The sequence below is a fragment of the Calidris pugnax genome, unplaced genomic scaffold, assembly GCF_001431845.1.
Source record: "Calidris pugnax isolate Ruff unplaced genomic scaffold, ASM143184v1 scaffold109, whole genome shotgun sequence".
Lineage (NCBI taxonomy): Eukaryota > Metazoa > Chordata > Aves > Charadriiformes > Scolopacidae > Calidris > Calidris pugnax.
This window is the reverse complement of record NW_015090844.1, coordinates 591,319-619,006: the sequence shown is the minus strand read 5'-3', so window position 1 is coordinate 619,006 and position 27,688 is coordinate 591,319. Positions and strand designations below refer to the sequence as shown.

Sequence of the window (27,688 nt, the reverse complement as noted above, 5' to 3'; positions counted from 1 at the left end):
ATGTAAGTGTGCACATACTACTCAACAGCTGTACCTGAATGCTTATGGGAATGGGGAAATACCCAGAAGTAGACTTTACTGGAGTAAAAAACAAGACTGCTTTTCCAGTGAGTACGTAACAATAAAGCAGAAGGTGTCATTGCACAGTAATGCTAGCTGCATATGTTTTTGAGAAATGACCTCATTCCCCAATCCGCAACACACTTTCTGCAGACAAACTATATATTTTGCAATGATCTCTTAAGTAATAAAAAGGATTACTGTATATGAAGAAAGTCATCAATAGGAATGAAATAATGAACTTTTAATGTAAATATTTTATAAATATTAATGTAAACCACACAAAGTTAGTGGTAACAGTGAAAGCACTTTTCCATTTTTAGCACCTTCTTATTTTATTTTTGACCCCCTCTATTATGTTTCTTCACTTCCAGTGCTCACTATCTGCACAACAATTCTTCAGTTAGAGAGCAAACACAGGTTGTAATGTGAAAAAGGTATACCTTAATTGGAGAGATATGAAAGTATTCATACAAGCTGATTTGTGACGTATCCATTGATGACACACTCATCAGTTCTTCTTGAAGAGATTGAACATCCTTTTTGAAAAGTTCTAGCTGTGAATGCATTTTCAAAAATATATTACTTTAAAATTTAGGGTATATAAAACTACTGTGCATTTGTCACCGAGATGCAATACATTGACCAATACTACTTATAACCTTTTGATCTTTTTATGTTTTTTAACTTAGAGTCAACATTTTAGAGGACTTTTAACTGGAGTTTGCTTCCTGTCTTTTTTTGTATGAAGAAGATGAAACACATGCATAAAAATACAATCCAACATACATCTATTTGATAGCAAATACAAACCAATTTTTTTTAATGAAAGTTCAAATACCAAATATTTTCAAGTAATGTTTGAACAATTTTTATCTGTGTCAAAAAAACTGGCATACACATATACTCTTCTGAACGTATAATATAGTGCAAAGCTTTTACAAAAAAATAGACTGAAGACTATTTTCTTTTATATAGAAACTAGACTTTTACAGACTCTGAGAAGACCTTCATCTAGCCCTTCTCCTTCAAAAGACAGAGTTCCAATACAAGCTTACCACCTTTTTGGGGTTTTTTTTTGGAAAATCCAAGACACTCTGGCTCCTCTGTTGCTTTGTGGTTGTATCCGAAGTTTTCATTATTTCCCAATCAGACCACCTTGCACTTCATGCTACTGTATTTTATTTCTACTGTTACTATGTGCAAACTCCTCTCATTCTCCCTGTACAGTAATTCAATTCCCTCCTACTGCCCTCTCCACTGCTCCATTTAGCATCAACATGTTGACTACGTCATCTTCCAATTTTATAATTTTGCACAAAATTACTGAAGACACTTTTACTTTCCAATCAACTCCTCTCTCCATTCTTTTTACATTCTCTTGCTCTCATAGGCAGGCATATTTTGGTGATTTCCTGGCCAAGATTTTCCTATATTTATTTTTATTTTTTTAAATAAGATACATTAAGGAAAAGAGTATTACTTTCATTTCCTTCCTGTCTCAGTTTCTTAATTAACTGATCTCTCAGGCATTAATAACACCAAAGAGTCTACAACAGCAGTAATTTCATTCTTTACAGAAGGTTTTGAAGCCTTTTTTGCATAGGATGCAAGATGAGGATAAAGGAAAGAGCTACCGTGGGCAACGGTAACTCTTAAAAACCTCACAGCTTCATGTCAATCCCAGATGCAGCAATTAACCAGTGTTACAGGAACAGAAGACCAAGTTGTTCTTTCCTTTTTTAAATACAAGTTGAATAATTACAAAATTTAAATCTATTAAACAACAAAAGCTTTCTACCTCTTGGTCACTTGGCACTTCAGTCTGCGTAAAGAATTCAACCAGTGCATACAGGAAGCCAAGATCTAATCTGAGATCCATTTCTTGAATCAGCACTTTAAAATACCTACACATGAAACAAAACAATTGTTAAAAGTGTTTTATGAAAACGTGTAACACATAAAACATAATCTAGGGTACTTAGGCCACTTTTGTATTGACTTTCAGGTACTTTTTTTCTTTTTCTGAGGGTACAGACTCTGAGAAGACCTTCATCTAGCCCTTCTCCTTCAAAAGACAGAGTTCCAATACAAGCTTACCACCTTTTTGGGGTTTTTTTTTGGAAAATCCAAGACACTCTGGCTCCTCTGTTGCTTTGTGGTTGTATCCGAAGTTTTCATTATTTCCCAATCAGACCACCTTGCACTTCATGCTACTGTATTTTATTTCTACTGTTACTATGTGCAAACTCCTCTCATTCTCCCTGTACAGTAATTCAATTCCCTCCTACTGCCCTCTCCACTGCTCCATTTAGCATCAACATGTTGACTACGTCATCTTCCAATTTTATAATTTTGCACAAAATTACTGAAGACACTTTTACTTTCCAATCAACTCCTCTCTCCATTCTTTTTACATTCTCTTGCTCTCATAGGCAGGCATATTTTGGTGATTTCCTGGCCAAGATTTTCCTATATTTATTTTTATTTTTTTAAATAAGATACATTAAGGAAAAGAGTATTACTTTCATTTCCTTCCTGTCTCAGTTTCTTAATTAACTGATCTCTCAGGCATTAATAACACCAAAGAGTCTACAACAGCAGTAATTTCATTCTTTACAGAAGGTTTTGAAGCCTTTTTTGCATAGGATGCAAGATGAGGATAAAGGAAAGAGCTACCGTGGGCAACGGTAACTCTTAAAAACCTCACAGCTTCATGTCAATCCCAGATGCAGCAATTAACCAGTGTTACAGGAACAGAAGACCAAGTTGTTCTTTCCTTTTTTAAATACAAGTTGAATAATTACAAAATTTAAATCTATTAAACAACAAAAGCTTTCTACCTCTTGGTCACTTGGCACTTCAGTCTGCGTAAAGAATTCAACCAGTGCATACAGGAAGCCAAGATCTAATCTGAGATCCATTTCTTGAATCAGCACTTTAAAATACCTACACATGAAACAAAACAATTGTTAAAAGTGTTTTATGAAAACGTGTAACACATAAAACATAATCTAGGGTACTTAGGCCACTTTTGTATTGACTTTCAGGTACTTTTTTTCTTTTTCTGAGGGATTTGCCGTTATTGGTGAAGTCTTCCCATAGCAGTGCTTTTTTTCTTTTTCTGAGGGATTTGCCGTTATTGGTGAAGTCTTCCCATTAACTAGATTAACAGATTAACTAGATTAACTAGATTAACACATTCCCTGGAGCCAGAATTGTTTTAATCAAGTAGCAGCATTTAATACCGTATATAGCACTGTTAAACAGAGATTTTTTTCTAAATTACAAAAGACTAAAACTCTTCATTGAAAAGACAGTGAAAAATCCTTGCTTTACTCCGCAATTATATGGATAATAAAGGGGGCTCAGCTTTCATCTAAGTGCTCTGATCTTTCCAAGAATGAGTTGGTGTAAAATTATCTTGCATCATGTCTGCCTTTATAGTAATTCTAAATTTTAAAGCTTGATAAAACATGATTGATAGCAAAAAAGAGTATGTTGAAATACTTACTTAATGTGAGATATTTGTGAATGTCCTGCAGTTCTCATGACAATACTGACATCAGTAAAAGGTTTTGGTGCTATGGAGTTGTAAAATAAAAAGAGATCAGTACAATTTTTTATGTGATATACATACCTTTATATTTTTAATATGAAAATGTCATATATGTTCAGGATTTTCTCAATCCTGTAAAGCTGGATTACATAATGGATATGACTGGCAAACAACTAAATCAGGGAAAAGAGCAGGAGCAGAAAGGAACAGGAAGAGAAGGATGAAATGAAACATCAAAATTCTATTTCACTTAGTTCTGAAAATGTGCCATATTCATTTCAAAGCAAATTAATACTGACATAATATTAGAATTATATCATTTCCCCAGTCATGGAATAGGAATTTCCAATGGCTGATACAAAAACATAAACTAAAAAAAAAATTGGCAGATTTACGCATTCTACCCTGAAATTGATCATATTTATATCATAAACAGCTGACAACTCATTAGCATCTGTACAGAATTACAAGCAGTATTCTTTGTCTCAAATCAGAATCCCTCCCAAGATTACTCTGGTGTTCAAATGACTTTGCTCTGAATGAGTCAATGAAAACTACGGTTTCTCACACAGTATACTGACATTGAGCTCTATGCTCCAAGCAATGGAGAATTCAGAAAGCTATATACAGAACACACAAAATATAAATTTGCCACCTACAACACTTATAAATGTTGCCTCATATAGCAATTTTGATTTTAGACTAGCACCAGCATACATTTATTTTCTGATTACTTATTTCAGATAGGTCACTAGTCATCTATTGCATCCAAGCAAAGGAAAAAAATAAACAACATAAACAATTTATTTGGGGCAGCAGGTAAAAACTGGGTATGTAAAGGTGAAAAGTGAATCCTCATTGCCTCAGAACTCCAAAAGTAATACAGAAGCAGTGCAACAGATTCACTGCCATCAAAATAAGCTACATTTTTATCTTTTCTTATATTCAGCAGGCAACTCTGCTCCTTTATTAGTCAGCATTAAGTTTCAGTTGTGGTCTGAATGCAACTGCCAAAAGCCCATTTTAAGCTTGATCCAAATGTAGCTGTTATGTTACACTCTCCAAGAGCACTGAATTTGTGTGTCAAAAAGATGTGCTTAAGAAGTTATGATACCGAGAATTGAAAGAAATTTTGGGGGTTTTTTTTCCTGACTGTTAACAGTCTAAATGGTTTTAAGTTTATCTTCTACGTAGAGAAAACTGCTTCACTATCTCCAATATTAGTATTTGTGTTATCTGGAGTCAATTAGCTTATACAGGCTTCATCTGATAAAAAAGAAATGGTTAACTTCAGTACAAGCAAGTTATCCTGTCATTTTAGAAGTAAGGATTATGTTAAACTAGAACAACAAACCTGAATCCAGGGTGATGGACTTTGGAGGTTTAATAGGATAGAACACAAAGGGAAATATGGCTCCAGGAATCTGGTTTTGTATCTAATAGGGGTAAGGACAGGACAAGGCGCAGCACATTAGCTTTCAATAGTGAAATATTTTAACATCAGGACAAACACAAGAATTATGAACATTACCTGTAGCATTCCACCAATTCAAAAGCAGAAAAAAAGAAATGATGTTGTGGTTAAAAATATTCTTCTTTTCAAAATAAAATAATTCAACCCTGACAGTCTTGAAAAGCTACTCCAAGTTGGTGGTAATAATTGCTCCACAGAATTTTTGCACAGAATTTGATTTCAAAAGCATATGCAAGACAACAAATTGTATCTATTTTTTTTTTTTGGTAGTAAAGAAAACCACCAGAAAAAGCATGGAAGATGTATGGTAAGCATTTTTCCTGAACGGTTGCATTTGTCTGTTTGTTTGCTGTCTTTTCCAGAATCATTTAAGTAGTATTTCTGAAGACTGAGAAGAACTGATGTAAAAGCTAATGAGTACAATTAAATTCGAAACATGACAAATGCAAACAATTCCAAGAATCAATCCAAGTTTCCACAAAAATTGCTTTTTCTTAATAAACAACTTACTGCTTTTTGACAAGACTCACCTGTATCCTGTAAATTTGAATTCTGAAAGACTTCTGATGTGCAGATGAACTATATTCTACTTTTAAAGCTGGCAGATAATTCCTTCTGATAGGAATCTCATTTGGTTGCTGAATCTTCATGTTCATTCCATTAGGAGTTAAACATACCTATTGCATTATTAAAGCAAATTTAGTATGCTATGTGTTTCAAAATACTGCTTTTTATAATATGCTTTAAAATTTACACTGTTCAGTAACACTGTTATGATAGCTCAGCATTTAAAACCTACAAAATTTTTAATCATGTCATAACTTTCATTTATTTAAAAGAATCAGATTTTGTCATAAATCTCAATAGAAGTAACACTACAAAATATTGCATTATTTGGGGGATTCCTAGTGATTAATAAATGGCTTTCGAGACAAAAGTCAGAGTAGTATAATATAGCAGTCTATGACTGAGATAAAAATTGGCTCATTTACCTATCCCATATTCAATGACCTAGAACACAATTGTAATGAGTATCTAGAATTTAGCTACAGACAAGGACAGCAGGATGTGGAACATAATGTACTTCTAAAATCCAGAATAACTTCTGGAATGATTTTTTCATATGTATGCGGTTGAATGACACAACTGAATTATCCCACAATAAGGCACCTGAAAAAGACAAGATTTTGTGCTAAAACAAACAAACCAACCCATCCAAAATTAACACCCTGCCCATCTCCTAGGTATAACCAATGAACCAAATGCAAAGCTTCCCTACTGTAGCCTTATGCATATTTAAAGCCAGGACCTTTAAAAACATGACACTTCAATTTCAAAGCTAGAGGCTAGCAACAAAAAGTCTACAGGAAGCTATCACACTTTTGTGTGTTTTTTTCCCAAAGATTTTTCTTCTAGACAGAGATAAAGAAGGGTTTTCAAGCAGATTTGGTAAATCAATCATCTCATTTTTCACTGGAAGTTTCTACAAAGATAGAAAAACCTATATATTGTATTTTTTCTGTGTACACATGTAAACAGAATTAGAGAACTATCGGTATTACCAAAACATTTGATTCCAACTCAATAATCTTATTTTCTGAAGGAGTCAGCTCACTGTAATCTTTGAATTCTTGTTCTAATTTATCAGTCTGCTTAACACTCATTGGTCTCCATCTCGACTTCTTCTTGGGCTTTGTCTCCCAGACCACATCAGAACTACAAAAACAAAACAAAGGATCAAGAAAGAAGGATTACCTATTTCAAAACAAGTTTTACCTACCGTAGTATGGCTTTTAATAGGTTATAACTCTGGAATGAGAAAGCACATCATAAAGCAGTACTGTAGTAAACAAAGTGATCAAATCACTCGCTGCTTTCTTGGTACTAAGTGGAAGCCAGTCATAAGCAATCTTCCCTAAGGGGCACTGGACTCTTCTCTGCTTGATTTCACTACTTCCGTGAGAAGCTCTAGTGCTAGATTTCACCTTACAGCCAAATTGAAGGCACAGGATAGGGCAAACCCCAACACTATGAGACAGGTGGAGGGTATTTCTTCTTTCCACAACTTACTCCACAGCCCACAATTACATAGCTTTCCAGACACAGTCCCCTAATCCAATCCTTTCTAGCTACATCTGCGTTTGTGTTCAGATATATCAATGGCAGAACCACAAAAAAAATAAGTGAGCTAGAGGGCAAAACAACAGCTACAGTATAGAGTACTACCCTGAAATTGACGGGAGCTTTTCCTTTTCCCCCATGCCTCCTCGCCGTGAATGCGCGTGATCCCAAAACTAGCATGGTGAAACTTGTTTCTGCATCAAGTTAGATACAAACTGCCTTTTCTGTACTTTTTATAACAAGCCATTTGCAAGTGGGAGTATTCTTGAGTAATAGGGCTTTCTTCACCATACCCAAGGAACAATCTCTTATCCTCAGAAAGAGCTTTCAGGAGCTTCTCATCCACTCAGGGTTCAACAAGTAAACAGTTAACAACTATAAGCACTACTAGACTACTGACTATGGATGACTACTTCCAAAAAATACTGACTCAGTGAAATCCCAACAGTAGTTTGAATCTAGGCAATTAGCTGTTACTTTTAATGGAGTGTTTCCACTGTCCAGATTGTTTGAGAGCTCAGGTGAAGGCAAGGATTGGGATTTTTTTTGTGAATGACAGTTGTGAATACATGAAGTATATGTGTATGTAAAGTTTTACTGGTTTATTTTGTAGTACCATGCAAAGAATTAATCAAGAGAAAACACCCTCACTCTAGCAACCTCATGGCTCTGAATATACAGAAGTGTGTGGATTATGGCAATGAGATACAAACGTCCCTTGAGCATTCTAAAAAGTCCCTGTTTGAATACAATAGCACACATTTCTGAAGCATTACATAGTTTCTTTTCTGCTTCCCTCCGAAATGTTATAGTAGAAAACCTAAAATATTAGAGCCTTGGAGTCACCATAATTTCTCTATGAAAACTACAATGTACTACAAGCTGCTACTGCATCAAAATTTTCAAGACAGAATTCAGCAACATCTTTCTGTAATGAAGACAGAAAAATCCACTGACACAACCTACCCACAGACCTTACTCCTTAAAACTCTTATTATCAGTTCCCCAACTACATGGACAGGATACACTTCTGTTCCAAGTACTGGGGAGTCTGCCACACAGAGTTACAATTATGTGTTGCAAAATCATGTACATCCAAATACAGAAAGCATATGCATTAATATAAAGCACAGTGAAAACAATTTTTTTTTTTTTTACAACAGGAAAACATAATAATATAGTTCTAAGTGCTTTTATCCAGACCTCTTTTTCCTCTTCCATTGCACCCCAAAATGAACTTCAGTGATTGAAAATACCTGAAGTTAAACATTCTAGACTATTACATACAAAATAAGTTACCTTGTAATTCCAATGTAGGACACCTCTTGCCTTGTATAATTATTAACCAATGAAATTCCAACATCTTGCAAAGACAGAACTATTTCTTGTTCTGCTAGTTCTGCTTTTACACTTTCATATGCCAACTTAAATACATTCTCATCTTCAGTGATCAGGACAATACGCTGCAAACCTTCAAAAAATGACATCAAATAGACCACTTTTCTACAATCCAGACTGAGTATGTCCATTTTGTCCTACAAATAAGAGAGGAAAAGTTTTTACAACTCTATTCATCATTCTACTGCACATGCAAATGCAAAAGTCTTAGCAATGTGAACAACAGCACAAGACATTTTTTAAAGGTACACAAAAATAATAAAATTTTTAATTATGGATTTTTACGGCAGTCTCTCACACACACATGCTTTTGAAATGAAGACAATACTTATTGGCACAAACTCCACTAACACATAGCAATATTGTTACTGTTCTGTGACTGAACCTCATATATGAGATTGCTGATCATATTCATTACGTATGCAATTTCATAAATACACTGATGAACAGGATAATAAACTAGACAGCATTGAAAGGAGATTTAGATAATAAACATACCTCTTTTGGTGTAATTTCCTCAGTTCTATTTCCACATTTCCATTTCAATTTTCTAGATCCTGCTGGATCTGCCCAAGTATACAATACTGCCTTATTTGGCTGAAGAAAATCTTCCAATTCACTGAGGGAGCTAGAACAAAAGAATATTAAATTAAAATGTCAATGAATATTTTGCGTCAATGATTTTTGCATTCTAGAATTTCAACAAGAACACTTCAATTACTTTTTCACATAACAAAAATGAGAACTTAGAACAACATCACGCATGAAAAAATATGCACAAAACCACCTCAGCACAATAATAAAAACAGTATTTATACTGTTCTTTATATACTTCAGAAATAAAGTATACACAGAAAATTCTAAATATTCATTTTCTTATGAATAATCACTTGTGATTAACAGGGAAACATTAAGTAGAGAAAAAAAATAATCAGACAGTGGTATTTATAAGCTAAAAGAAAAAGTCAGGATTTGTGCTGTCTAACTCCAATATTCCAAGAGAAGAAAAGCATGTTCAAAATCCATTGTTGAAAAGTTTTCCCGTGTATGAAGGGAAAAAAGTTCAGTGTTTAGTATCTGGATACAGTGGGTACTTTCAGACAAACAGATTTTAAACTCCATTTCCCCCTCACAGTTAAACACGGGCAGACTTGTCTTCTACAGTGCTCTGAAATGAGCCTACCACAGGAGGGGAAGTGGAGAGGGAGGTGCTGATCTCTTCTTGCTGGGATCTAGTGATAGGACATGTGGGAATGGTTCAAAGCTGCACCAGGTGAGGTTCAGACTGGACATCAGGAAGCATTTCTTTACCAAGAGGATGGTCAAACACCAGAACAGGCTCCCTAGAGAGGCTGTCAATGGCCCAAACCTGTCAGTGTTTCAGACAGATTTGGACAATGCACTTAATACCATGCTTTAACTTTTGGTCAGTCCTGAACTGGCCAGGCAGTTGGATTAGATCATCGTTGTAGGTCCCTTCCAACTAAATATTCTATTCTATATAGTTCATTACAAAAATTATACATATACTATTAAGTTTACACTAAGGATGACCAAAAGCCAGGTAAAAAAATAAAAAGTACTAATCTTTACAGATAAAAGCTGGAGCAAACAACTGACTATTCTTCAGACAAAAGGAATGTACAGGTGCAAGCTTAATTTGACTAGCACCTCTTCCACTTTTCCCTGATTGACTGAAAGGAAGAAAAATAAATAAAAAATGGTAGAGGCTGCTTGGCTTTTCAAAGGAACAGGTAAAAATGCTGGAGATAAGCTTACACTTCTCAGCATTGTACAGTATCTGCATACAGCAGCAAACCATTACAAAGACATTCCAGATTGAGAAGGGAACCAGTACAGCTGCATGCAGGTGCAGAACCAAATGTTCACTGATTGCAGATAATTCATATTTGTTAAAATAATTTTAGTTTTGGTCTGGCTTGAAAAAATTTATGTAACTACCCATTTTTCAGTCCATTCCCTCATCTCTCCCATACCTTTTTAATCCATTCTTTCAGCTAAACATGAACTGAATATGATAAAACAGTAGAAGTCTCAAATCTAGTTAAACTCACAACTTATTTGCTACTTATTCTGCAAAGTCAGCTCCTGCACAGCTCCAGAAAAGCAAAGTACATACATCCTTTGCCCCCACCAGGAATGTCAAGAAATGTAGAGGGCAAGGCCACAAAATTCACGTAAAAAGAGACCAGAGAGCCTTTTTTCAATACCGTGTAGAAACAGGTACTTAACGCCACATAATGCTACTCTGTTAACAATTCATTCTCTTCTATTTATAAAACAAGAGATTTTTGGGGTGCTCTGAAAAAATTTGACGGCCATTTTTTTAAAAATTGGCTTCTTCAGAAATTAGCACGCTTACAATACATGAAATAACAGTTCACATCTCCATGTAGACATCCACACTAGAACTCTTCTTACATACCTTTGTCCATACTCAATAATTTCCTCTTTAGTATGGTTTATCAACAGAAATGGAGCTGCACCATCATGGTAATTAGAAAAGGTAATCACTGTAGAATGTTCAGTCAGATTAACATCCACTGTAATTCCTCCAAGCTATCAGAATTAAAAATTATAAAATAAATAACAGTGGAATGAAATTCTAGTAAAACAAATTTAATTTAAATATATTGGAAAACTTCTACACTTATAAGATAAAAATGTCAAACAGTCAAACAACCAACCAGTTTTAACCTGTCTTTAAAATATTTCCCTGATCCTTGTTAAGTATCAAACATTGAACTTAGTAATCAAAACTACAGACAAGTCCCGTACTGTCAAAATTTAGGATGATAGTAAAGGAATCTTCCTTTAGCCATTCATATGTATTATTGCCCTCCAAAACATGCTACTACCAAAAACACTCATGTATTTAAAAACTACTGCTATATGAGAATATATGCAACAGAGAAGTAAATGTGGTGGAGTCAAAGTGCCTTGTCAAAGTCACTTAGTGTCACTTTAGAACTAATGTAAAGACTTCCCAGCCTCAGCCAGAGAACAGTAGCAAAACAATCTGTTTCAGCTTCTGTAGATCTGCTTCGCAGAGAAGCACTTAAAATCAAACACCTACTTATATCTGTGTATATACACACAGGAAGGAGAGAGCATAAGACTAATACACTTGCACATACAAAATGTTTCCCTAGGTAAGGTTTTGCAATACTTCATTGATTGGGAAGACAGAGTTTTGAGAATGGAAATGAAATATTTATCTTGTTTTACTTAATTTCCAAGGGCAACCATTTACCTTGTTGTCCAAATGCAGCAGCAGACAGTTTTCTTGCTTATCAAAATTTATCTTCTTTGGGGGGAGATCAGAATTTTCAACTCTAACAAGCAGTTTGTTGGCATCATTTTCAGGCCAAAAGGGAATGCACTAGAAAAATAATCAGGTATTTTAAAGTAAGAAAGAAAAACTACTTGTTAAATGGTATTCATTTTAGCCTAAAGTGGAACTTCTACTAAAATTATACCCAAAAGTATAGTGAGTCGGATCAGAAACTCTATTAAAAAACCTAAAAGTAACTACTTACCTGAACAAAATAAACTGAAGTCAGAAATAGTTCAGGCTACAGTGAAGAAATTGAGTTAAGTAGCTAAAAGCAAAACCAGTAAGACTTAATTTTCACGTGAAGAAGTAGATTTAAAATGGGTAATGTATATGGAATCCAGAGTATAAAGCTGAGCATGGCTACAACATCTAAATGACCAAGCTTGTTACAAAAAAAATAAATAAGCCAACAAAAAAAAAACCAACCAACATTAACAGACCTCTTGCAAATAATCAGTGACAAAAAGGTGTATCAGCATAAATACACTCCATAGTAACTTGAGTATGCAAGACATCAGCATACTAGCTGTTATTTTGAAATACTTTATATATATATGCAAAAAAAATATATACACATACATATACACACAGACACACATATATGAGGGTATAAAATATAAATAAAATATGAAGCATTAGGCAACTAAATGAGAGAGCACATTCTGCTATTCACATCCACAATTGAAATCAGAGCCAGTCTAGGTTTAAAAATTCCACAACTTCTATTCAATAGTTTATACACCAAATAGGCAAGACACAGAGGCAGGGAAGGCAAAAGTTTTAACTGAAACTAAAGAAAGTTGCCAACTAATTAAAAGAGTCGTGCCATGAGAACAAGCTATGATTAACAATGACTATCAACCAGAAAGAGCCAAAGTCTGTCTAGATAGACCAGTTTTCCTGCAACATCCAAAAGTTCAGGAGTATCTTTCTCCAACATGTGTTGAGAAATGAGACGTTTATATTTAATTGTGTCTGAATCCTAGAATTAAACCTTCAATGGTGAAAGACTAGTTCACCAACTTACCATGCCACTAAGTTCCCTTTCCCATTGTTTCTCACACCACAGGAAGCAGGAAGACAAAGGAAAAAAATATAGTTAAACAGCAAGATTGAAGGTGTTATCTACATCAACATGTATCCTACACAGGAAATTTAAATTGTGTTGTAAACTAGCATATAATACACTAAGTAAGTCTCAACATGGAATTAAGAGAGCTCAAAGGAAATTCAAGGAGAATCCGTCAGTAGTAAATGAAAGTTTAAAATCAAAACCGAAATAAGTAAAAAGAATTGGCTAAACAAGAAGTTACAGAATCAACCACAGAAAACTGAAAAATTAACAATACTCTTTAGCCACAGAATGTGTCACAAAATGATGCTGTTTCCAAGTGTTTTGCCACATGCTTACTAAGTGCTTAACTAGATGTTATATTTATACAACAATCTCCATTCCATAAGAGGATCTTTAATTTCTATTTAACAGTCTCATTTATAGTCTTGGACAAAGCTTTCTTTCTTTCTTTCCCTAAGGATGTATGTTGGTCAATTGTCTTGAGCTATACCTAACTTGAAGGACTGTCCTTGGCAAGCCATTTCATACTAATCACTGTCAAACAACTTCTGTTACAACCTTTGAAGAACAATGGATTTTTCTAAAAGTATTAATTCAAATTTCGGATAGATTGACTGCTTTCCAGACAGGGAACATGTTCAAGAGGATCTATACAAGGATTACTTTTTGTCCTGAGAAGACAGGCTATCTGACACTAAGAAAGATGAGTGGCTAAAAAAGAAAAGCATAAGGAAGGACTCTGATAAAGTTATAGTGACAAAAATAAAGGAGGAGAGGGGAGCAAGCTGAGATATGAATTAACATTTCAACGAGCTTGTCATGCAGATCAACCCAATGTAAAAGTAAAGTGAGAAGTACTCAGAAAAGTCACGGGCATTAATTAAAAAAAAGAAGAAAAAACTCTAGGTTAGCTGGATAACAGAGTTCAAGATCTCAAGAACTCAAACAGATGGAAACTTGTTCCTGGAAATCTGACATGGATGCCCAAAGACAGATCGATAATAATTGAACTTTACCTAGATTTAGAAGAGAAAAGAAACACACTGGAATAAGCAACTGTGTTACAAATGAACAACCATGGTAGACTCAACTGTCATAACACAGATTTTGAGACACACGAAACATGAAGAAGTAATAAAATCTAACTACATTTTCTCAGAGTAAGAAGTTAGATATGAAGTGGCCCGTGCCACTACCATGAACCTTTGTCAATTCTGAGCTTTATCAACCAGCTAGGTGAGGAACCATGCACGTAAAGAACATAAAACTATGCAAAGTCAAACAAAAGTATGGTTCAGAGGAACATAAGAATATTAGGAACAGGAAAAATGTGTAGGCTTATGGCAAACAGCCTATTCTTGAGTAAAAGTAAAGAAGCTTTTCTGAAAATAACGAAAAATATTATAGGAAGCTGAACCATCTTAAACATTTATAGATCTAACATTACTGTATACACTTAAAAATCAATGGAACAACAACAACAGAAAGCAAGCAGAGTAGTATCGATTTCATAAATTGAAATAATGGTATCTAAATGGTATTTCTCTTCCATAATCATTAAAAATGTAACGTACACTTAAAGAGAATGAGCACAGGTACCAAAAACATAACAAAGATCTGCTTATGAATCTGATTTACAATATTTGGTATTTTAGTTTGCAAGTTTTTTTTGGTTACCATTTGAGTATCTACAATGCTAAAGAAAAGCAACAAGGCCTCCAACCGCGCTATTTGTTAGGCCAAACTACGTGCTTTGTGATACGCTCTCTTCAACTCACTGGAAGGGAAGGAAGGAGATTTCACTCTTCACAGAAGGCAATATGGATCACTTTCAGGTTTCATAGACTTCCAACACTATCCCAAAAAGGCATTGCTTTTCCTACATGTCCTGAAGGAAGGCATGATGCCCTCAAAACACACACAAAATGTAACTGTGGGATACTGCAGTGCAAGCAGCCAAGATGCACCCCAGTGTGCAACAGTCTAGACCTCTGCAGCATAGACAAAAGCCCAAAAGCCATTTCAGCTCCACTTGGCCTGGGGACCAGTGATCCCTCTCTAGAAACGATGCATTAAGCACTATAAAACAGCACTGAGACTACTCCCAGAAGAACAAGAGGGAATTTTTTCCAGTATGAAAGTATCATGACACGTACCAAGTCAGCCAAACCACTCTATTAGATACCACTGCAAAAACTGAAAAGAAGCTTCAGTGCCACTGCACAGCAAGATAATATAGTAACAGTACAGGTCTGTCTCATACTATTTATGATACAGGGAACAAAGAAAACATTCCAAAGTAAACCAGCTTTACAGTATGTCCTAAAGCAACACTAAGAAAAGGTAACAGGACACATATAACTTACTGAAAAAGCACGATGTATTCAGACATTGTCCTTGAACGCTATGTATGCATGGCTCATATTTTCCATCAATGAGTATTCAAAACATCTTTATTTTTTTTCCCTCCTTAGAGAAACAACTCGGAATAGATTCCATTATAAGTTTACCTGTTGCAAAACAATAGGAATCCACTTTTCCTTGCCTTCTTCAGCTACTTCCAAAGTGTATTTGCTTCTATTTGAGATCATAAAAAATGGAGTGAAAGTTACGATTCTAGTAATATTAAAACTGCTGTTGTTTATAGTGACACCAACCTGTGAACAGAAAGACATTGTTAGAAGTATGATTTTATTTTCTTACCTCATTCATATTCCCTGAAAGTAATAAATTTGAAAGATAAATTTAACTCACTTGATATTCCTTTTTATGACTCTTGCATTTCACAGAACCATGACTTCCAACAGTGTCCAGTGAAAACTGATCAGACAGTTCACTGTCAGTTACCATAAGTTGCACCTATGAAGAAGCACCCTGGGTTAGTTTTCAGTTTACAGACACTGACTATATTTAAAAACATATATAAAGTATGCATATATATAAACATGAGTGCATACTGGAAATACTGGTGTTTTTATTAAAAAGTCAAGATATAACAATTGCCAGTATTGTCTCATAAAGGTATCTTCTACCACCTTTAGTTATAAGGTATGTGGAACAAGCATTCTAAGTGTAAGATACTTCAGAAGAAACAATCACATAAGAATCCTTTCCAAAACTTATCACAATTAAAATCGCAAAGACAAATCAATACAGTCTTGTAATCTCTCTCATATCCTTCATCTGTCAGCAATATTCAGCATTAAAAAACTCACACAGCAGACTCAAGTGGTAAGCTGCATCTTAACCTTTGCTTACTAACAGCTCAGACCCAATCTACCAACCACCACTGCAAACCTTCATTTTTTAAGTAGCATTCATTTTTTAAGTACCACAGCTTTATTTCTTACACAACTTTTACACCCACTTTAGAATAAAGATCTTTATTGATGCAGTTTAATGGAACAAAGGGAACTCTTTTATTTAAGAAACAGTTCTCAGTGAACTCTATTCCTCTCAGAGATGAGGACCTCTTTCTTAATAATACCTTTGATAATGTAAATTTCCCATCTCAAGCATATCTGACACCAAACTTAATTAAAATATTCTGCCTTCAGACAGAGAAATTGTAGGTTTCATGCCTTTTACAGAGCATAGCATAGTGTAAATAACTTTCAAAGTGTAAAAATGCTTTCATACAGCAACATAATGGAGTACAGAGCTGTCAGGTTTTTCAAAATGTAATACCTTATTATTTTGGAGGAAGTTTTTGGGCTGGAAAGAAAAAAGGAGCGGCTTCTTGTAATCTGGAGGATGCTTGCGGTGAATACCATCAGCTTTGTACTGCAACATTCGACCGGTTTTGTTTACCATCCAATACGGACTGTGAATTGCTATAACCACCTGCCCAGTTGTGTAGGTCACATGGACAGCAATATCCAGTTCAGTCTTATCCAACTCCGTGATGCAGTAAAACGTCGTAAAGCTGATTTCTGGTAGATTGCTTTTTATATGGTACTCACTTTTCCAATTTTGATCAAGATAGTTAAGCAAATGTAAATCTAGTTTTGTTTGATCCAAGACTGCATTGTGAATCTGGGCTGAACATCCCTCTTGTAGAGTGTCATATTTGTTCCCATCTCCCTTTAAAAAACAACAAACAAACCCAAACAGTGTATATTTACATGAGTCATACTCAAAATTCTTATCAACTTCTATTTTCTAGCTAGCTTTGAAAATTAACATGCAAGTTATATAAGCATTTTTTAATTTTGCATAACATGCTATTTAACTATGCTACATTCCTAAACAAACATTTTAAAGAAAAAAAAAACCCTATGCATGGTCATTGATATTTAACACCAAAAGAAAAAATCTGTCACCAAACTCAAATACGTAAAAATGCTTAAATAACAGATTTCCTCAACTCAGTATTTTTTTCATTAAATTTAAACTTGTAAGTGACAGGCAGAAAAGAGCCTGTTACTTCCATGCATTTGGTGGAGGCCACAGCCTGTAGCTGTAGTAATTGTGCATTTGTGACAAATTTCTATGATTAAATTCTACTGCTTCAGTTGAAATACTAAATATTAAGACCATCTGAAAAAAAATGTTTCATGTCTCTCTATTATTTCTATTATCCTAAGTCTTCATTAGTAAGCAGTGGGAAAAAACCATAGCAGATACACAGAATGAAACATTTAGTGCTGAGAAACTGTTCACACTGTACATGTTTTAGGTGTTTTACTTGAGACTGGCTCTCATCTGACCCTGGAATACATGCCTATTAACAGTCAAAGTGCACCTAATCATTTTATTTAATCTAAAAAGAATATCAAGTCTGGCACTAGGCTTCAATTCAAGCTAAAACTTAGCAAAAAGGCAGGCCTGTGAGAATTTCTTAAAAGCATGCTACTGCCAGAAGTCAGTGACAGCCTATAAAACACTACTGAAAGCTGACCCACTTATGTCTCTTGAAGCAGTCGTGATTCACAGGAACAGCTACGCTGTTTATGCTTAAACTGCACTTGAGCAACTGACAGTGATTCTCTCATGGAGCTAAACTATAACACTGTTTTACTTTGCATATGCATCTAAATTATGACTTACTGCTAATTATTAATACCACCACTTATCACATTCTGGTACTGTGCCATTTCTGTAGATACAGGCCTGCCCTTACAAGATCTGTAAACTTTCTTCACAAACACTGTAATAGAAGCCCTTTCTTTCAATATCCATTCATAAACATATTTCAACCAGTTGGTCAGCTTTCGTATCATAGGTGTGAAACACCACAAAAAATTTAAACATTAAAAGAATCACCTCTACAGAGTAAGTTATTTGGTAAGGAAGAAGATTGCGGAGAAGAACTGAAGGCCATAAATGAACAACATATGGAAAATCCCATTGATCTTCTGTACATGATGAAGATACCACTGTGTCTTTTACAGGAACAATATTGATGATGAGTGAGTGGTTAGTTGACCTCACAGACTGGCATTTCCTTTGTAACAAACTGTCAACATTTTTCATGATTTCATCAAATGTAATTCCTTCACACATATCATATTCTCCATCCACTCCATTTTCATTGGCTAGCGGTTGCAAACTCAGTACGGATCTGTAAAGGAAGATTTTTTTTAAATGCTCAATATGAGATTGAATTTTTCAATCATGGAAAAGTACCATGAAACACTAACATTCTACTATTACTTGGATTTCGGAAGATTTCTCACAGTACCTGTTGTCTGCCTTTACCTTGCTTAGAAGAGGAAGCAAAAAGTCTTGACCCTAAAAGTTCATGGGATTGTACCAGTTGGGTTTCTTGTTCAGTGCTTCCACACAGATCCCTTGCAAAGAAGGGACTGTTGGGAGATTCTTATGAGGATTCTTACTGAATTCCCTTACAAGTCCTGCTACAATATTCCTGTTCCAATAATTCACTCCTATGACAGGTCTGCCGAAAGGGTCTTTCTTTCCAGTCACATAAAGCATTAAATTTATGGATTATTTTTGTAAAGCAACAGCTCTAATCCAGTCAGCTGCTCCTTGACTGAATACTTTATTTAGTAAACATTTCCTGACTGCCTAGTGGAACTCACACATATATCTGTGCAATGAATCAGAATGTCACTAGACCTTATTAAATAAGGTCTATTAAATAAATAAATAAAATATAGTTACAAATATTAATGAACTTACATTACCTACAGTAAAAAATAACTCATTACATGAAAGTGATACACAGCTGTCACCATAGGAAAAGCAATGGGGAGAGCATTTGGGAAAAAACAGAAAGAAGTCTCCGTAATCATAAAAAAAACAATCAAAGCAAACATCTGCTTAAAAGTTGGTGACAGTTCAGCTAAATTGTACATACAAACTCACTGCAGTTTTAAGTGGGTATTAGCTTGAAGGTGCTAATAGCATATCTATGCTGGAAGACAAATCTTTCTGAAGTTCACAAGTCTTTTTCTACATCTGTGATAGAATTTAAGTGTATTTGTTTAAATTTCTTACTTCAGAATCGCAAAAATCAAAAGAAGCCTTTTTTTAAAAAAACAAAACAAAACAAAAACCGTAATACATCACTAGACGTCACTCCGCCAAGAAAAAAATTCTGTACTGTGAGGGTAGCAATCGCTGTGTTCCAGGAGCAGCCGGACTTAGATTCCTGAAGTAACGTAGCTAATTTAAGTGTTTCAGTAAAATGGGATTTCAAAAGACTCCCAATTCAAGAATTAAATAGTATTCTGTTTAACTTCCACTAGGTGCTCTGAGAAGATCCCACCCAACAATGAAAGTACAGTATTAGTTACATTAGGTAGCAAAGGGAAACAATTTTTTTATCTTAATTGTATAGATACAGTAATCAAAATTGTATAAACATATCCCGTGACAAAAGAACAATGCAGTAAAGTACCTGTAAGATGATAATGGTATATTGAATTCATTTTCTGGTGAAGCAGCCCCTAAACACCTTCCTTCCTCAAAAATATTTAGTGGGATTGAAAAATGATTCCGTATCTATATGAAATAAAAATCCAGTGACAGACATTAGAAAAAAAAAGGAAAGAAAGTGTTTTGAGCCTAATAGAACACAGAATAAGAACTCTCTCATTGCTCATCTTACCCATTTACCATTCAAAGTCAGGTATTTCAAAGAACTGTCTCTGATACCAGCAAATCTTAAATGATTTTGTTGTGCATTTTAATGTTATATTTTAATTATGAAATTAATATACTAGCTGTAAAATTCTTTCAAGGAGAAACATAAAGCCCTGTAAAATCAAACACAAGTAAATCTGAACTATGTAATAAGTTTCCAAAGAACTTTCTCCTAAATATATAACAAATACATGAGTGTGTGGGTCAAAATCCACATGGCAGAAAAAACAAGCAAAGTCAAATATTTCTTTAAGGTTAAACCATCAATGGCTGTTATAATCTGGGGGTATATAGGTTTCTTGTTCTTTGCAAACATTATTTTTATAAGTCAGGATTAATTTAATGGCATCATTAGCTCTGGAAAAAAAATTAATTCAATTTAGGAAGGGATAAAACAGTAAATCTGGTCATTAACCAAGCCATAAGCCACTCTGGACAAATGCAGCATGTGAAATGTAACAGGGACACTATCACTACAGAGCAGTAATATCTGGACCATCCCTGTGCTTGTAAACTATATAATGTTCATCAAAAATACCATTCAATCAAAAAAGATATATGCTCAAAGGGCTCACTTGTCAGCTGACTTGGTACTAAATTTGAAATTCATGTATCAGCAGTACAGGATGGAGAAAATAAATAATCTGATAGAAGGATATCCTTGCAGAACCAGGCTAAGGTTAAGAGGTTTGACCACACAAAGCAAATAGTTCAACAAGACTGAAATTAGAGCTAGTACTAGAAAACATTACTGATTAATTATCCTGATCTAAAATCTGGTTCATTTCCATGCCCACTACCCATCTTTGTCACTTTGAAAAGCTTTTTATTTTTGAAAATCTCTTCTAAACTACCTTATAATACACAACAAAGTTATATCTTAAAGTTTTTTAAATATGCTTCTAAAAATGTTTATTTAAAGACCACAGGATCATTTTAATTCTTTAAAAATTTTAAATAATAATGACATTAAAATGCATGGGAATATAACAACCTGAAGAGGAGAACGTATAGTTATCATCTTGCTTCCTTCAACGGTATCAATTTGGCAGACAATGGACCTTTCAACACCTGATTCCTCGTGTCTCACTCTGTAAATACATCGACCCACTTTTGTCAATGGAATCTTTTCCACAGTGGAATGATTATGTGGACCTAGAATTTACAAAATGAGAAATTAAAGACTCAAAGGGAGTATAAAGATAAATTTGAAAGACAGAAACCTGCATTGAGTGGAATTTTCTGTATCGTTCCATACATTAAAAAAAATTTAAAGCAAATGAAAAAGTACAATCACCACTTTTAATATGCCAGTGTTATTAGACAAAGCCAAGATTCTGTTTTCACCACAGGAAAAAGAGTAAATGAGTCCATCACTCAAATATTTAAGTGGGTATTGCCACTGCAAATAAAACCAGTGCCTAAAGAGAAACATTTACAAGATATAATGGCTTATTAACAAGGTACAGCTCATATATACTGAGAAAACAATTCAACTAATAAATCATACGGGCAAGAACAGTTTGAAAAATAGTTTTGAAAAACTGTCAATTGTTACAATAAATCAACTTGAATTGTTGACACATATACTATTAAAAATAGCTAAATTTTATTATAGCTTTAACTGTATTTACTTTAAATTATTTTAAACAATCTTTTTTTAAAAACATTGCCCTTAAGAGTCGGTTCTTTGAACACAGGTATACATGGCCTCAGAATTATATAAAAAAATAATATTTTGGGGAGCTTACTTTTGCATTAATGTGTGAACACAAACAACAACATTTGATTGCAGTAAAATTATGAAATAAATATTATTTACTGAAGTAATTTATCATAGTAGAAAATTTATGCGTCTAGAATCCAAAGAAACACTCCTTTCATGTAATGTAGTCCCCTGATATTTATTGACCTGTACAAGATGCGGTCTTAAGCATAATGCAGCATTTGCAAAACACAGAAGATGCATGAACTTTGGAACTTACAGATCTGAATGTAAAACCTCTTGCTACTCAGAGTGGTCATTGCTGTGAACTGGTCACTCTCATTTTTAGTTCTGACAAATTCCATATTCAAGTTCTCTCCATCTCTTAAATGAAATATTTTTGCTCCAAATTCAACATTAAGGACACTAAAGGAATCACTAGGTGAGACAGTGATGGGAAGTCCTAAAGAATTTATTATTACAAATGGTGCTCGGTCTTTTTTGAAGATGTCTGAAGTTTGACTAGCTGCTTCAGCAAATGCCTAGAAAGCAAAGAATAGATACAAAACACAAATACACTGAATGAGACTTCATCAAAACAACATGTGTAAACATTAATTTAAAAAATTCTGACACTGCATAGTTAAGTGATCTTTCTTACCGTGCCCAAGTTACTTAACATTTGCATCCCGCACTTGGAGAGTGTGATGTTCAGCTGATCTTTTGAGGAGATATTTATTACTGTTTTATATTCTGGAACTTTGTAGTTTTCTTCTTCTGCATCTGATTCAACCAATGCTTTCTTAGCCTTCTTCTTCATCTGAAAGGAGATTTTTAAAGAATTCTTATCTGACCTCTCCTTCTGCAGAAGGAACTTTCACCTCAAGACTCTTTTTCTCTCCCTTTCCCACTTTCATGTACTGCCACGGTTCTCCTTTTTTAGCTCATATTTTTGTTCTCAAATAAAAACAAAAGAGGGAGAGAATAAAGAATGCAAGGGGAAAAATATATATTCCAGAAGTCAATAAAATTCCAGTAACAGTGGCTAAAGTTATGATTATTCAAAAATAAAGAACATTCACTTATATACAAATTACTAATATATCCCGTAAGTACCATGCAAAAACATTCATCTTAACATATCTAATCACTGTGTAAAGACTTTTATATAGAATTGATTTCCTATTCTTACAACACTAACCCCAAATTCAGTCTCATATGTTTCCAAACCAAATACTTATTTTCTAACTTTTAATTTGTTTGAAGGAAAAAACCACAAGTCACGTGAAATACATTTTCCAGGTCTTCAACATTCCTGAAAATTATGTATTTCCAAATGTTATATTTCAAATCTGGACAAGAAAATATGACGTTGACTCACTATATTCTACTTTTCTCCTGCATTAGGTCTTGTATCTTAAAAAATGCAATAAAAGTTAAGACAGAAAAAGAGGGGGGGAAAAAAAAGGTCTCCTTTCCTAAAATTCTAATCCTAAGATTCCTAATCCTAAGAATCCTAAGATTCCTAAGATCCTAAGATTTCCTAAGACATCTACTTTGAGACCAGAATCTAGACTTTTTTCACATGAAAGATGGAAGTGAAGCGGTAAAAACACTATTCCCACAGTGCACTTTGTACTAATCAATAACAGGTATCAGTTTTTCCAATGTGTTTCTGCTACAGATACTACTGTGGAACAACACGAGTGGTCTTCAATCTTTCCAAAATTACTGAGTTTATCATTAGCATATGACCTAACTTAGAGAAACTGATATAAAGCCACCATAATTATCTAGACTGGAATAAAATCTTCTTGCTACCTGAAACATAATATTATTTAAAATAATCTATAAGTCTGAATCCCCACCTCTATAAGAGTTGTTTTTTCATTCACTAATTGAGAAAAAAAGAATTTAAGTAACCAACAAGAAGGAACAAAATTGTTAGCTGAGTCTTAGCAATGAAAGGTGCATTTGTTTTTTCTAAGGTATTGAAAAGATCCGAGTTCAGCTTTGGAAAATATACCTTAATTTCAAGAATCCATGGTTTGAATAAATCGGTCTTCTCAACTTCTAGTGGCTCAAGCAAAGGTTCCCACACCCCAAACATTTCGTTAAAATAATGTACCTATCGAAATGCAGAAGTCAATTAGGAAATTACATACAACTGTTAAATCAATGAAAGCTCCAGAGATTTTAAGAGACTTAAAATTCCAGGTTAATTAACTAATAATTACTATAAAATAAAATATTTATAATCAAGATTGCACTTTCAGCTGCTACGGTAAGATGAAGCAAATGTGTTAGAGAAATAAATGAGGCAGCTAAGTCTCTACTATAAATACAAATAAGTGGTACAAGGTGTGTCACTTAAAATATAGTTTTGTCTTAAACTGTAGGTACTGGAAGTATAAAGCACAATAAAAAGAAAGAATCTACCTACAATAACCACTGGATTTTATGTCACTGATTTCCAAGTCTAAGCCAGCTTGGACATTTTATGTACAATATTGGTACCATAGAGTATTTTATAGAAATGATACATGAATATATTCTACTGTAATCTTAAATTAAGACTGTCAAAGAGTTTTAGCCAGTTGCTACTTCAAAATTTAATACTGAGGCAACAGGCCTTTGGAAACCTGTATGTGGTGTAAATTGTTTATCACCAATTACTACTACAATGTAGACTGTAAATTACCAACTACTGCCATTGACAGTTTGCATCTAATGCATCAGACTTTCATTTTAACTATCTTAACATCTCAGTCCTGTCCTTCTCCAACATGTGTCTGCAGGAGTAAGTCATCAAATATATGGAATGTTTTTCTTTTCTTGTCTAAATAATGAAACAGGTTTAATATCTTAAGAAACTTTTCTTTCTTCTGTAGGGTTCCTCACCTCTAGCTCCAGATGAGAACGCAGGTTGATTAGAGTACTCCAGTTTTTGACTTCTCCAAGAAATGAGGACTTGGCTAAAAGCATTGGCACAGTTCGGTGCCCAACGCCAGCTTCAAGTGTTAGAAAAACAGATTCCACATTCATTTTCAATGACTCTCCCGTGGGAACCAGTTCAGCAGTTGGATTTTTATCTTCATTTTCATTTGACTCTTCAAGAAACCACATTTTTAGATTTTTTATATCTTTCTTATTCCACAAGTCTGGAGGAATTTGACTAATCTCTTCTTCTGTTGTTTCTGCAGTTTGATAGAAGGCTGATGTAATAGTAATTACGGTGTTTATGATTATTGGTGAAACCTACAAATAAGAAGTTGGAATAATCAGTAATGAGAAGCTAGTACAAGAAACAGCCAGCTACTTTCAGACACAAAATTCTAATGAATATGCTACACTAACAAAACACTTCTGATCTCTACAGGACTCTTACATTTGAAAACTCATTCCTTTCCACAAGCAATTGTTCAACCTATTCAGATTTTCATCCCCTGCCTTTCTTCCAGATAGGAGCTTTCCAAACTACATCATCCAATGCTTCATCTGAACACTTCAAAACTTATCTCTGCATATCAGGCCATTTTATAAAACACAGGTTCCAAAACCAAAGCATTGTGACACAATTGTTAATTTTCAATTTTGTTTATTTTCACATTAAGTAGGTAGGTGACCTGATGAAGAACAGAAACAATTCCCCACTTCAGTCATTCCTGGTTTTATTTTTTAAGAAACATATCTCACAAGCAACTTTGAAGCCTTCTGAACAGTAAGTAGTAGAGAACTAAAAACTAAAACCACAATAAAAGTCTACCTACTTTTATTGTTAGAGATTTAATCGTTAGATCAGCTGTCTGTGGATCAGTACCTGACTGTTTCATTTCAAAGAAGAAGTCGCAAGGCTGTAATACCTACACAGAGTAAAAACACAGGTTAAATAGCGAAAAAAAATCTTTTAAAGATCACACACTTTTAAATACTACATATCAAAAGTACCAAAAGGAAAAGTTACCATTATTTGCTTCTTCAAAATTAAGAGTAACCTGAACACTAATAACGTCTTCAAAGAAAAAAAAATTATCAGAAGCAGCACCTCAGTCAGTCTTAATCATTAAAGATTCAAATGTCAGTTAACTCCATTCTTAAAGTAAAGTCTGCAGATGTCTTCAAATACACTGCATCTTCACGACTGTGACTATTGAGGAAAACCAGACTTTTCAGATAAGGGCAACAACAGCAACAACAGATACGGTTTTACTGAATAAAAATATCATATGAATCCCATTCATTCAGTTCCAGCTTATTTTACAAACAGTTCTTGCATACTCCCATTTGCCAAGGCTTGCCAGAAACAAATCTAAGGTACACTACATGCAAAATAGAAGTAGTTAGGCTTTACTAATACTGAATTGACTGCACAATTTACTCTCCAGTCCTCACCTAAGAAGGTAAATTTTTCAAAAGTGGTAATTTCAAACCATATTAATTTTGCAATCTTTCCTGATGTCCCTGTTCATATCTGAATCGCATGCTGGAGGCATAGAGACATGCTGAATCAGTTTTACCACACTTTTCCCAAATGAGTTTGATCTAACAGAATATTCACTCCTATTATATTATCCCCTGCTGCTCAAATTATCCTTTTTCTTCTTCTATGTTACAGCCAGGAATGAAAAACAGCATATTCTTCTTTAGATCAAGATACATGTGAGAAATGTACAGAAAGAACCTCATCACTTGTGCTACTCTAAATACAGAGACTAGGTTCCTGGGTATCTGGGGAAACCTGTTCATCAGGATGATTAATTCATCCACCACTAGTGTCCCCAGAGTTTAGGCAATATAAAATCTTCACATCATTATCTGCCTTCAGAAATCCTGTAATCTTCATATAACCTTGTATCTTACATTTTCTTTCTTGAATAAAGGCAGCCGTGGAATATCATCTCAGTCCCATTTCTCTGACTGTTTTCCCAGACTGAAATTGTATTATTTCCTGGAAACCTGGCTTCAGAGATTTCATTATGTACATGTTTTCAAAAGGGACAATTACACCGCTACCTGCAGACAACATCATCTTTTTTTGACCTCTACTACTTTCTTGAGAGTGTTCTGAATCTTTCAAGGAAGGCACTGTTTTACAAGGTCCTCTGAAGTTTTTTCCCTCATCATAGCACAAGTATCTTGTCAAATACAGGTTTTTTTCTCTGTTTTCTACAGTTCTGAGATAACAGACTCTGGCAGAAGAAGTTCCTGTAAGAGGTAAAGCTTGGTGAGAAGCCTGCTAATTCCTTTCTACAAAGCTAGCCACATTTGTGCCACATTTGCCGGCACAGAAGTCAAACAACTTTGCATTGTGTTGTAGCTAGCAGTGCAACTGCACCATTTTCTCAATGACTAGATTGTTAATAGATTAACGCAATCAAAGACTGTGTCTACCCAAGGACTAAACTGAGCTTCTATGAAAGTATCCAGTAAGAAGATGAACTGCCAGTCCTTTATGCTTATAGCTTTCATCTTTCCTACTTAGCTCCATAAAGTAAGCAGGCATTAATGCAGAGCTGAAAGACTTAATTCTTAAAAATTCATGTGTGGTCCGAGGATAAAATTAACAATTGGATATACTGCCAAATTAAATTTTTCTTCTGATACAACCATATCATTACGGAGTTAACTGAGTTATAGTCTGCTGTAGAGACAAAAGAGCTCCAAGAAGCTCCAAGAGACAATGTATTCCCACCTGGCCAGTAACTAACAAGCCTGATTCTGTTGCCAAAATATAAACAGGCATTTTTAATATAATGGATCTGTGGACCTCAGCACAAAGGAATTTCTGAACAGCATACCATATGTAATCGATTTCATAATACATACTT

General features: G+C 34.4%; 1 protein-coding gene across 4 annotated transcripts in view; it reads right to left on the bottom strand.

Annotated features, from left to right (window-relative positions):
• Nucleotides 1-27,688, bottom strand: part of VPS13A (vacuolar protein sorting 13 homolog A (S. cerevisiae)) — a 104,104-nt gene that overhangs the window by 22,041 nt on the left and 54,375 nt on the right. For 2 of the 4 annotated variants that reach the window (XM_014942644.1, XM_014942646.1), the window contains exons 40-61: nt 25,631-25,723; nt 24,762-25,118; nt 23,887-23,988; nt 22,522-22,680; nt 22,141-22,402; nt 21,150-21,310; nt 19,911-20,014; nt 18,311-18,608; nt 16,733-17,128; nt 15,800-15,904; nt 15,556-15,702; nt 12,998-13,036; nt 11,887-12,015; nt 11,059-11,192; nt 9,111-9,240; nt 8,514-8,749; nt 6,656-6,809; nt 5,624-5,770; nt 4,974-5,055; nt 3,575-3,644; nt 2,904-3,009; nt 504-617 (exon numbers count right to left, since the gene is read on the bottom strand). In XM_014942644.1, coding sequence (XP_014798130.1) covers nt 504-617; nt 2,904-3,009; nt 3,575-3,644; nt 4,974-5,055; nt 5,624-5,770; nt 6,656-6,809; nt 8,514-8,749; nt 9,111-9,240; nt 11,059-11,192; nt 11,887-12,015; nt 12,998-13,036; nt 15,556-15,702; nt 15,800-15,904; nt 16,733-17,128; nt 18,311-18,608; nt 19,911-20,014; nt 21,150-21,310; nt 22,141-22,402; nt 22,522-22,680; nt 23,887-23,988; nt 24,762-25,118; nt 25,631-25,723 — 3,525 coding nt within the window. The remainder of the gene's footprint in view (nt 1-503; nt 618-2,903; nt 3,010-3,574; nt 3,645-4,973; nt 5,056-5,623; nt 5,771-6,655; nt 6,810-8,513; nt 8,750-9,110; nt 9,241-11,058; nt 11,193-11,886; nt 12,016-12,997; nt 13,037-15,555; nt 15,703-15,799; nt 15,905-16,732; nt 17,129-18,310; nt 18,609-19,910; nt 20,015-21,149; nt 21,311-22,140; nt 22,403-22,521; nt 22,681-23,886; nt 23,989-24,761; nt 25,119-25,630; nt 25,724-27,688) is intronic. The other 2 variants (XM_014942645.1, XM_014942647.1) reach the window with 1 other exon arrangement.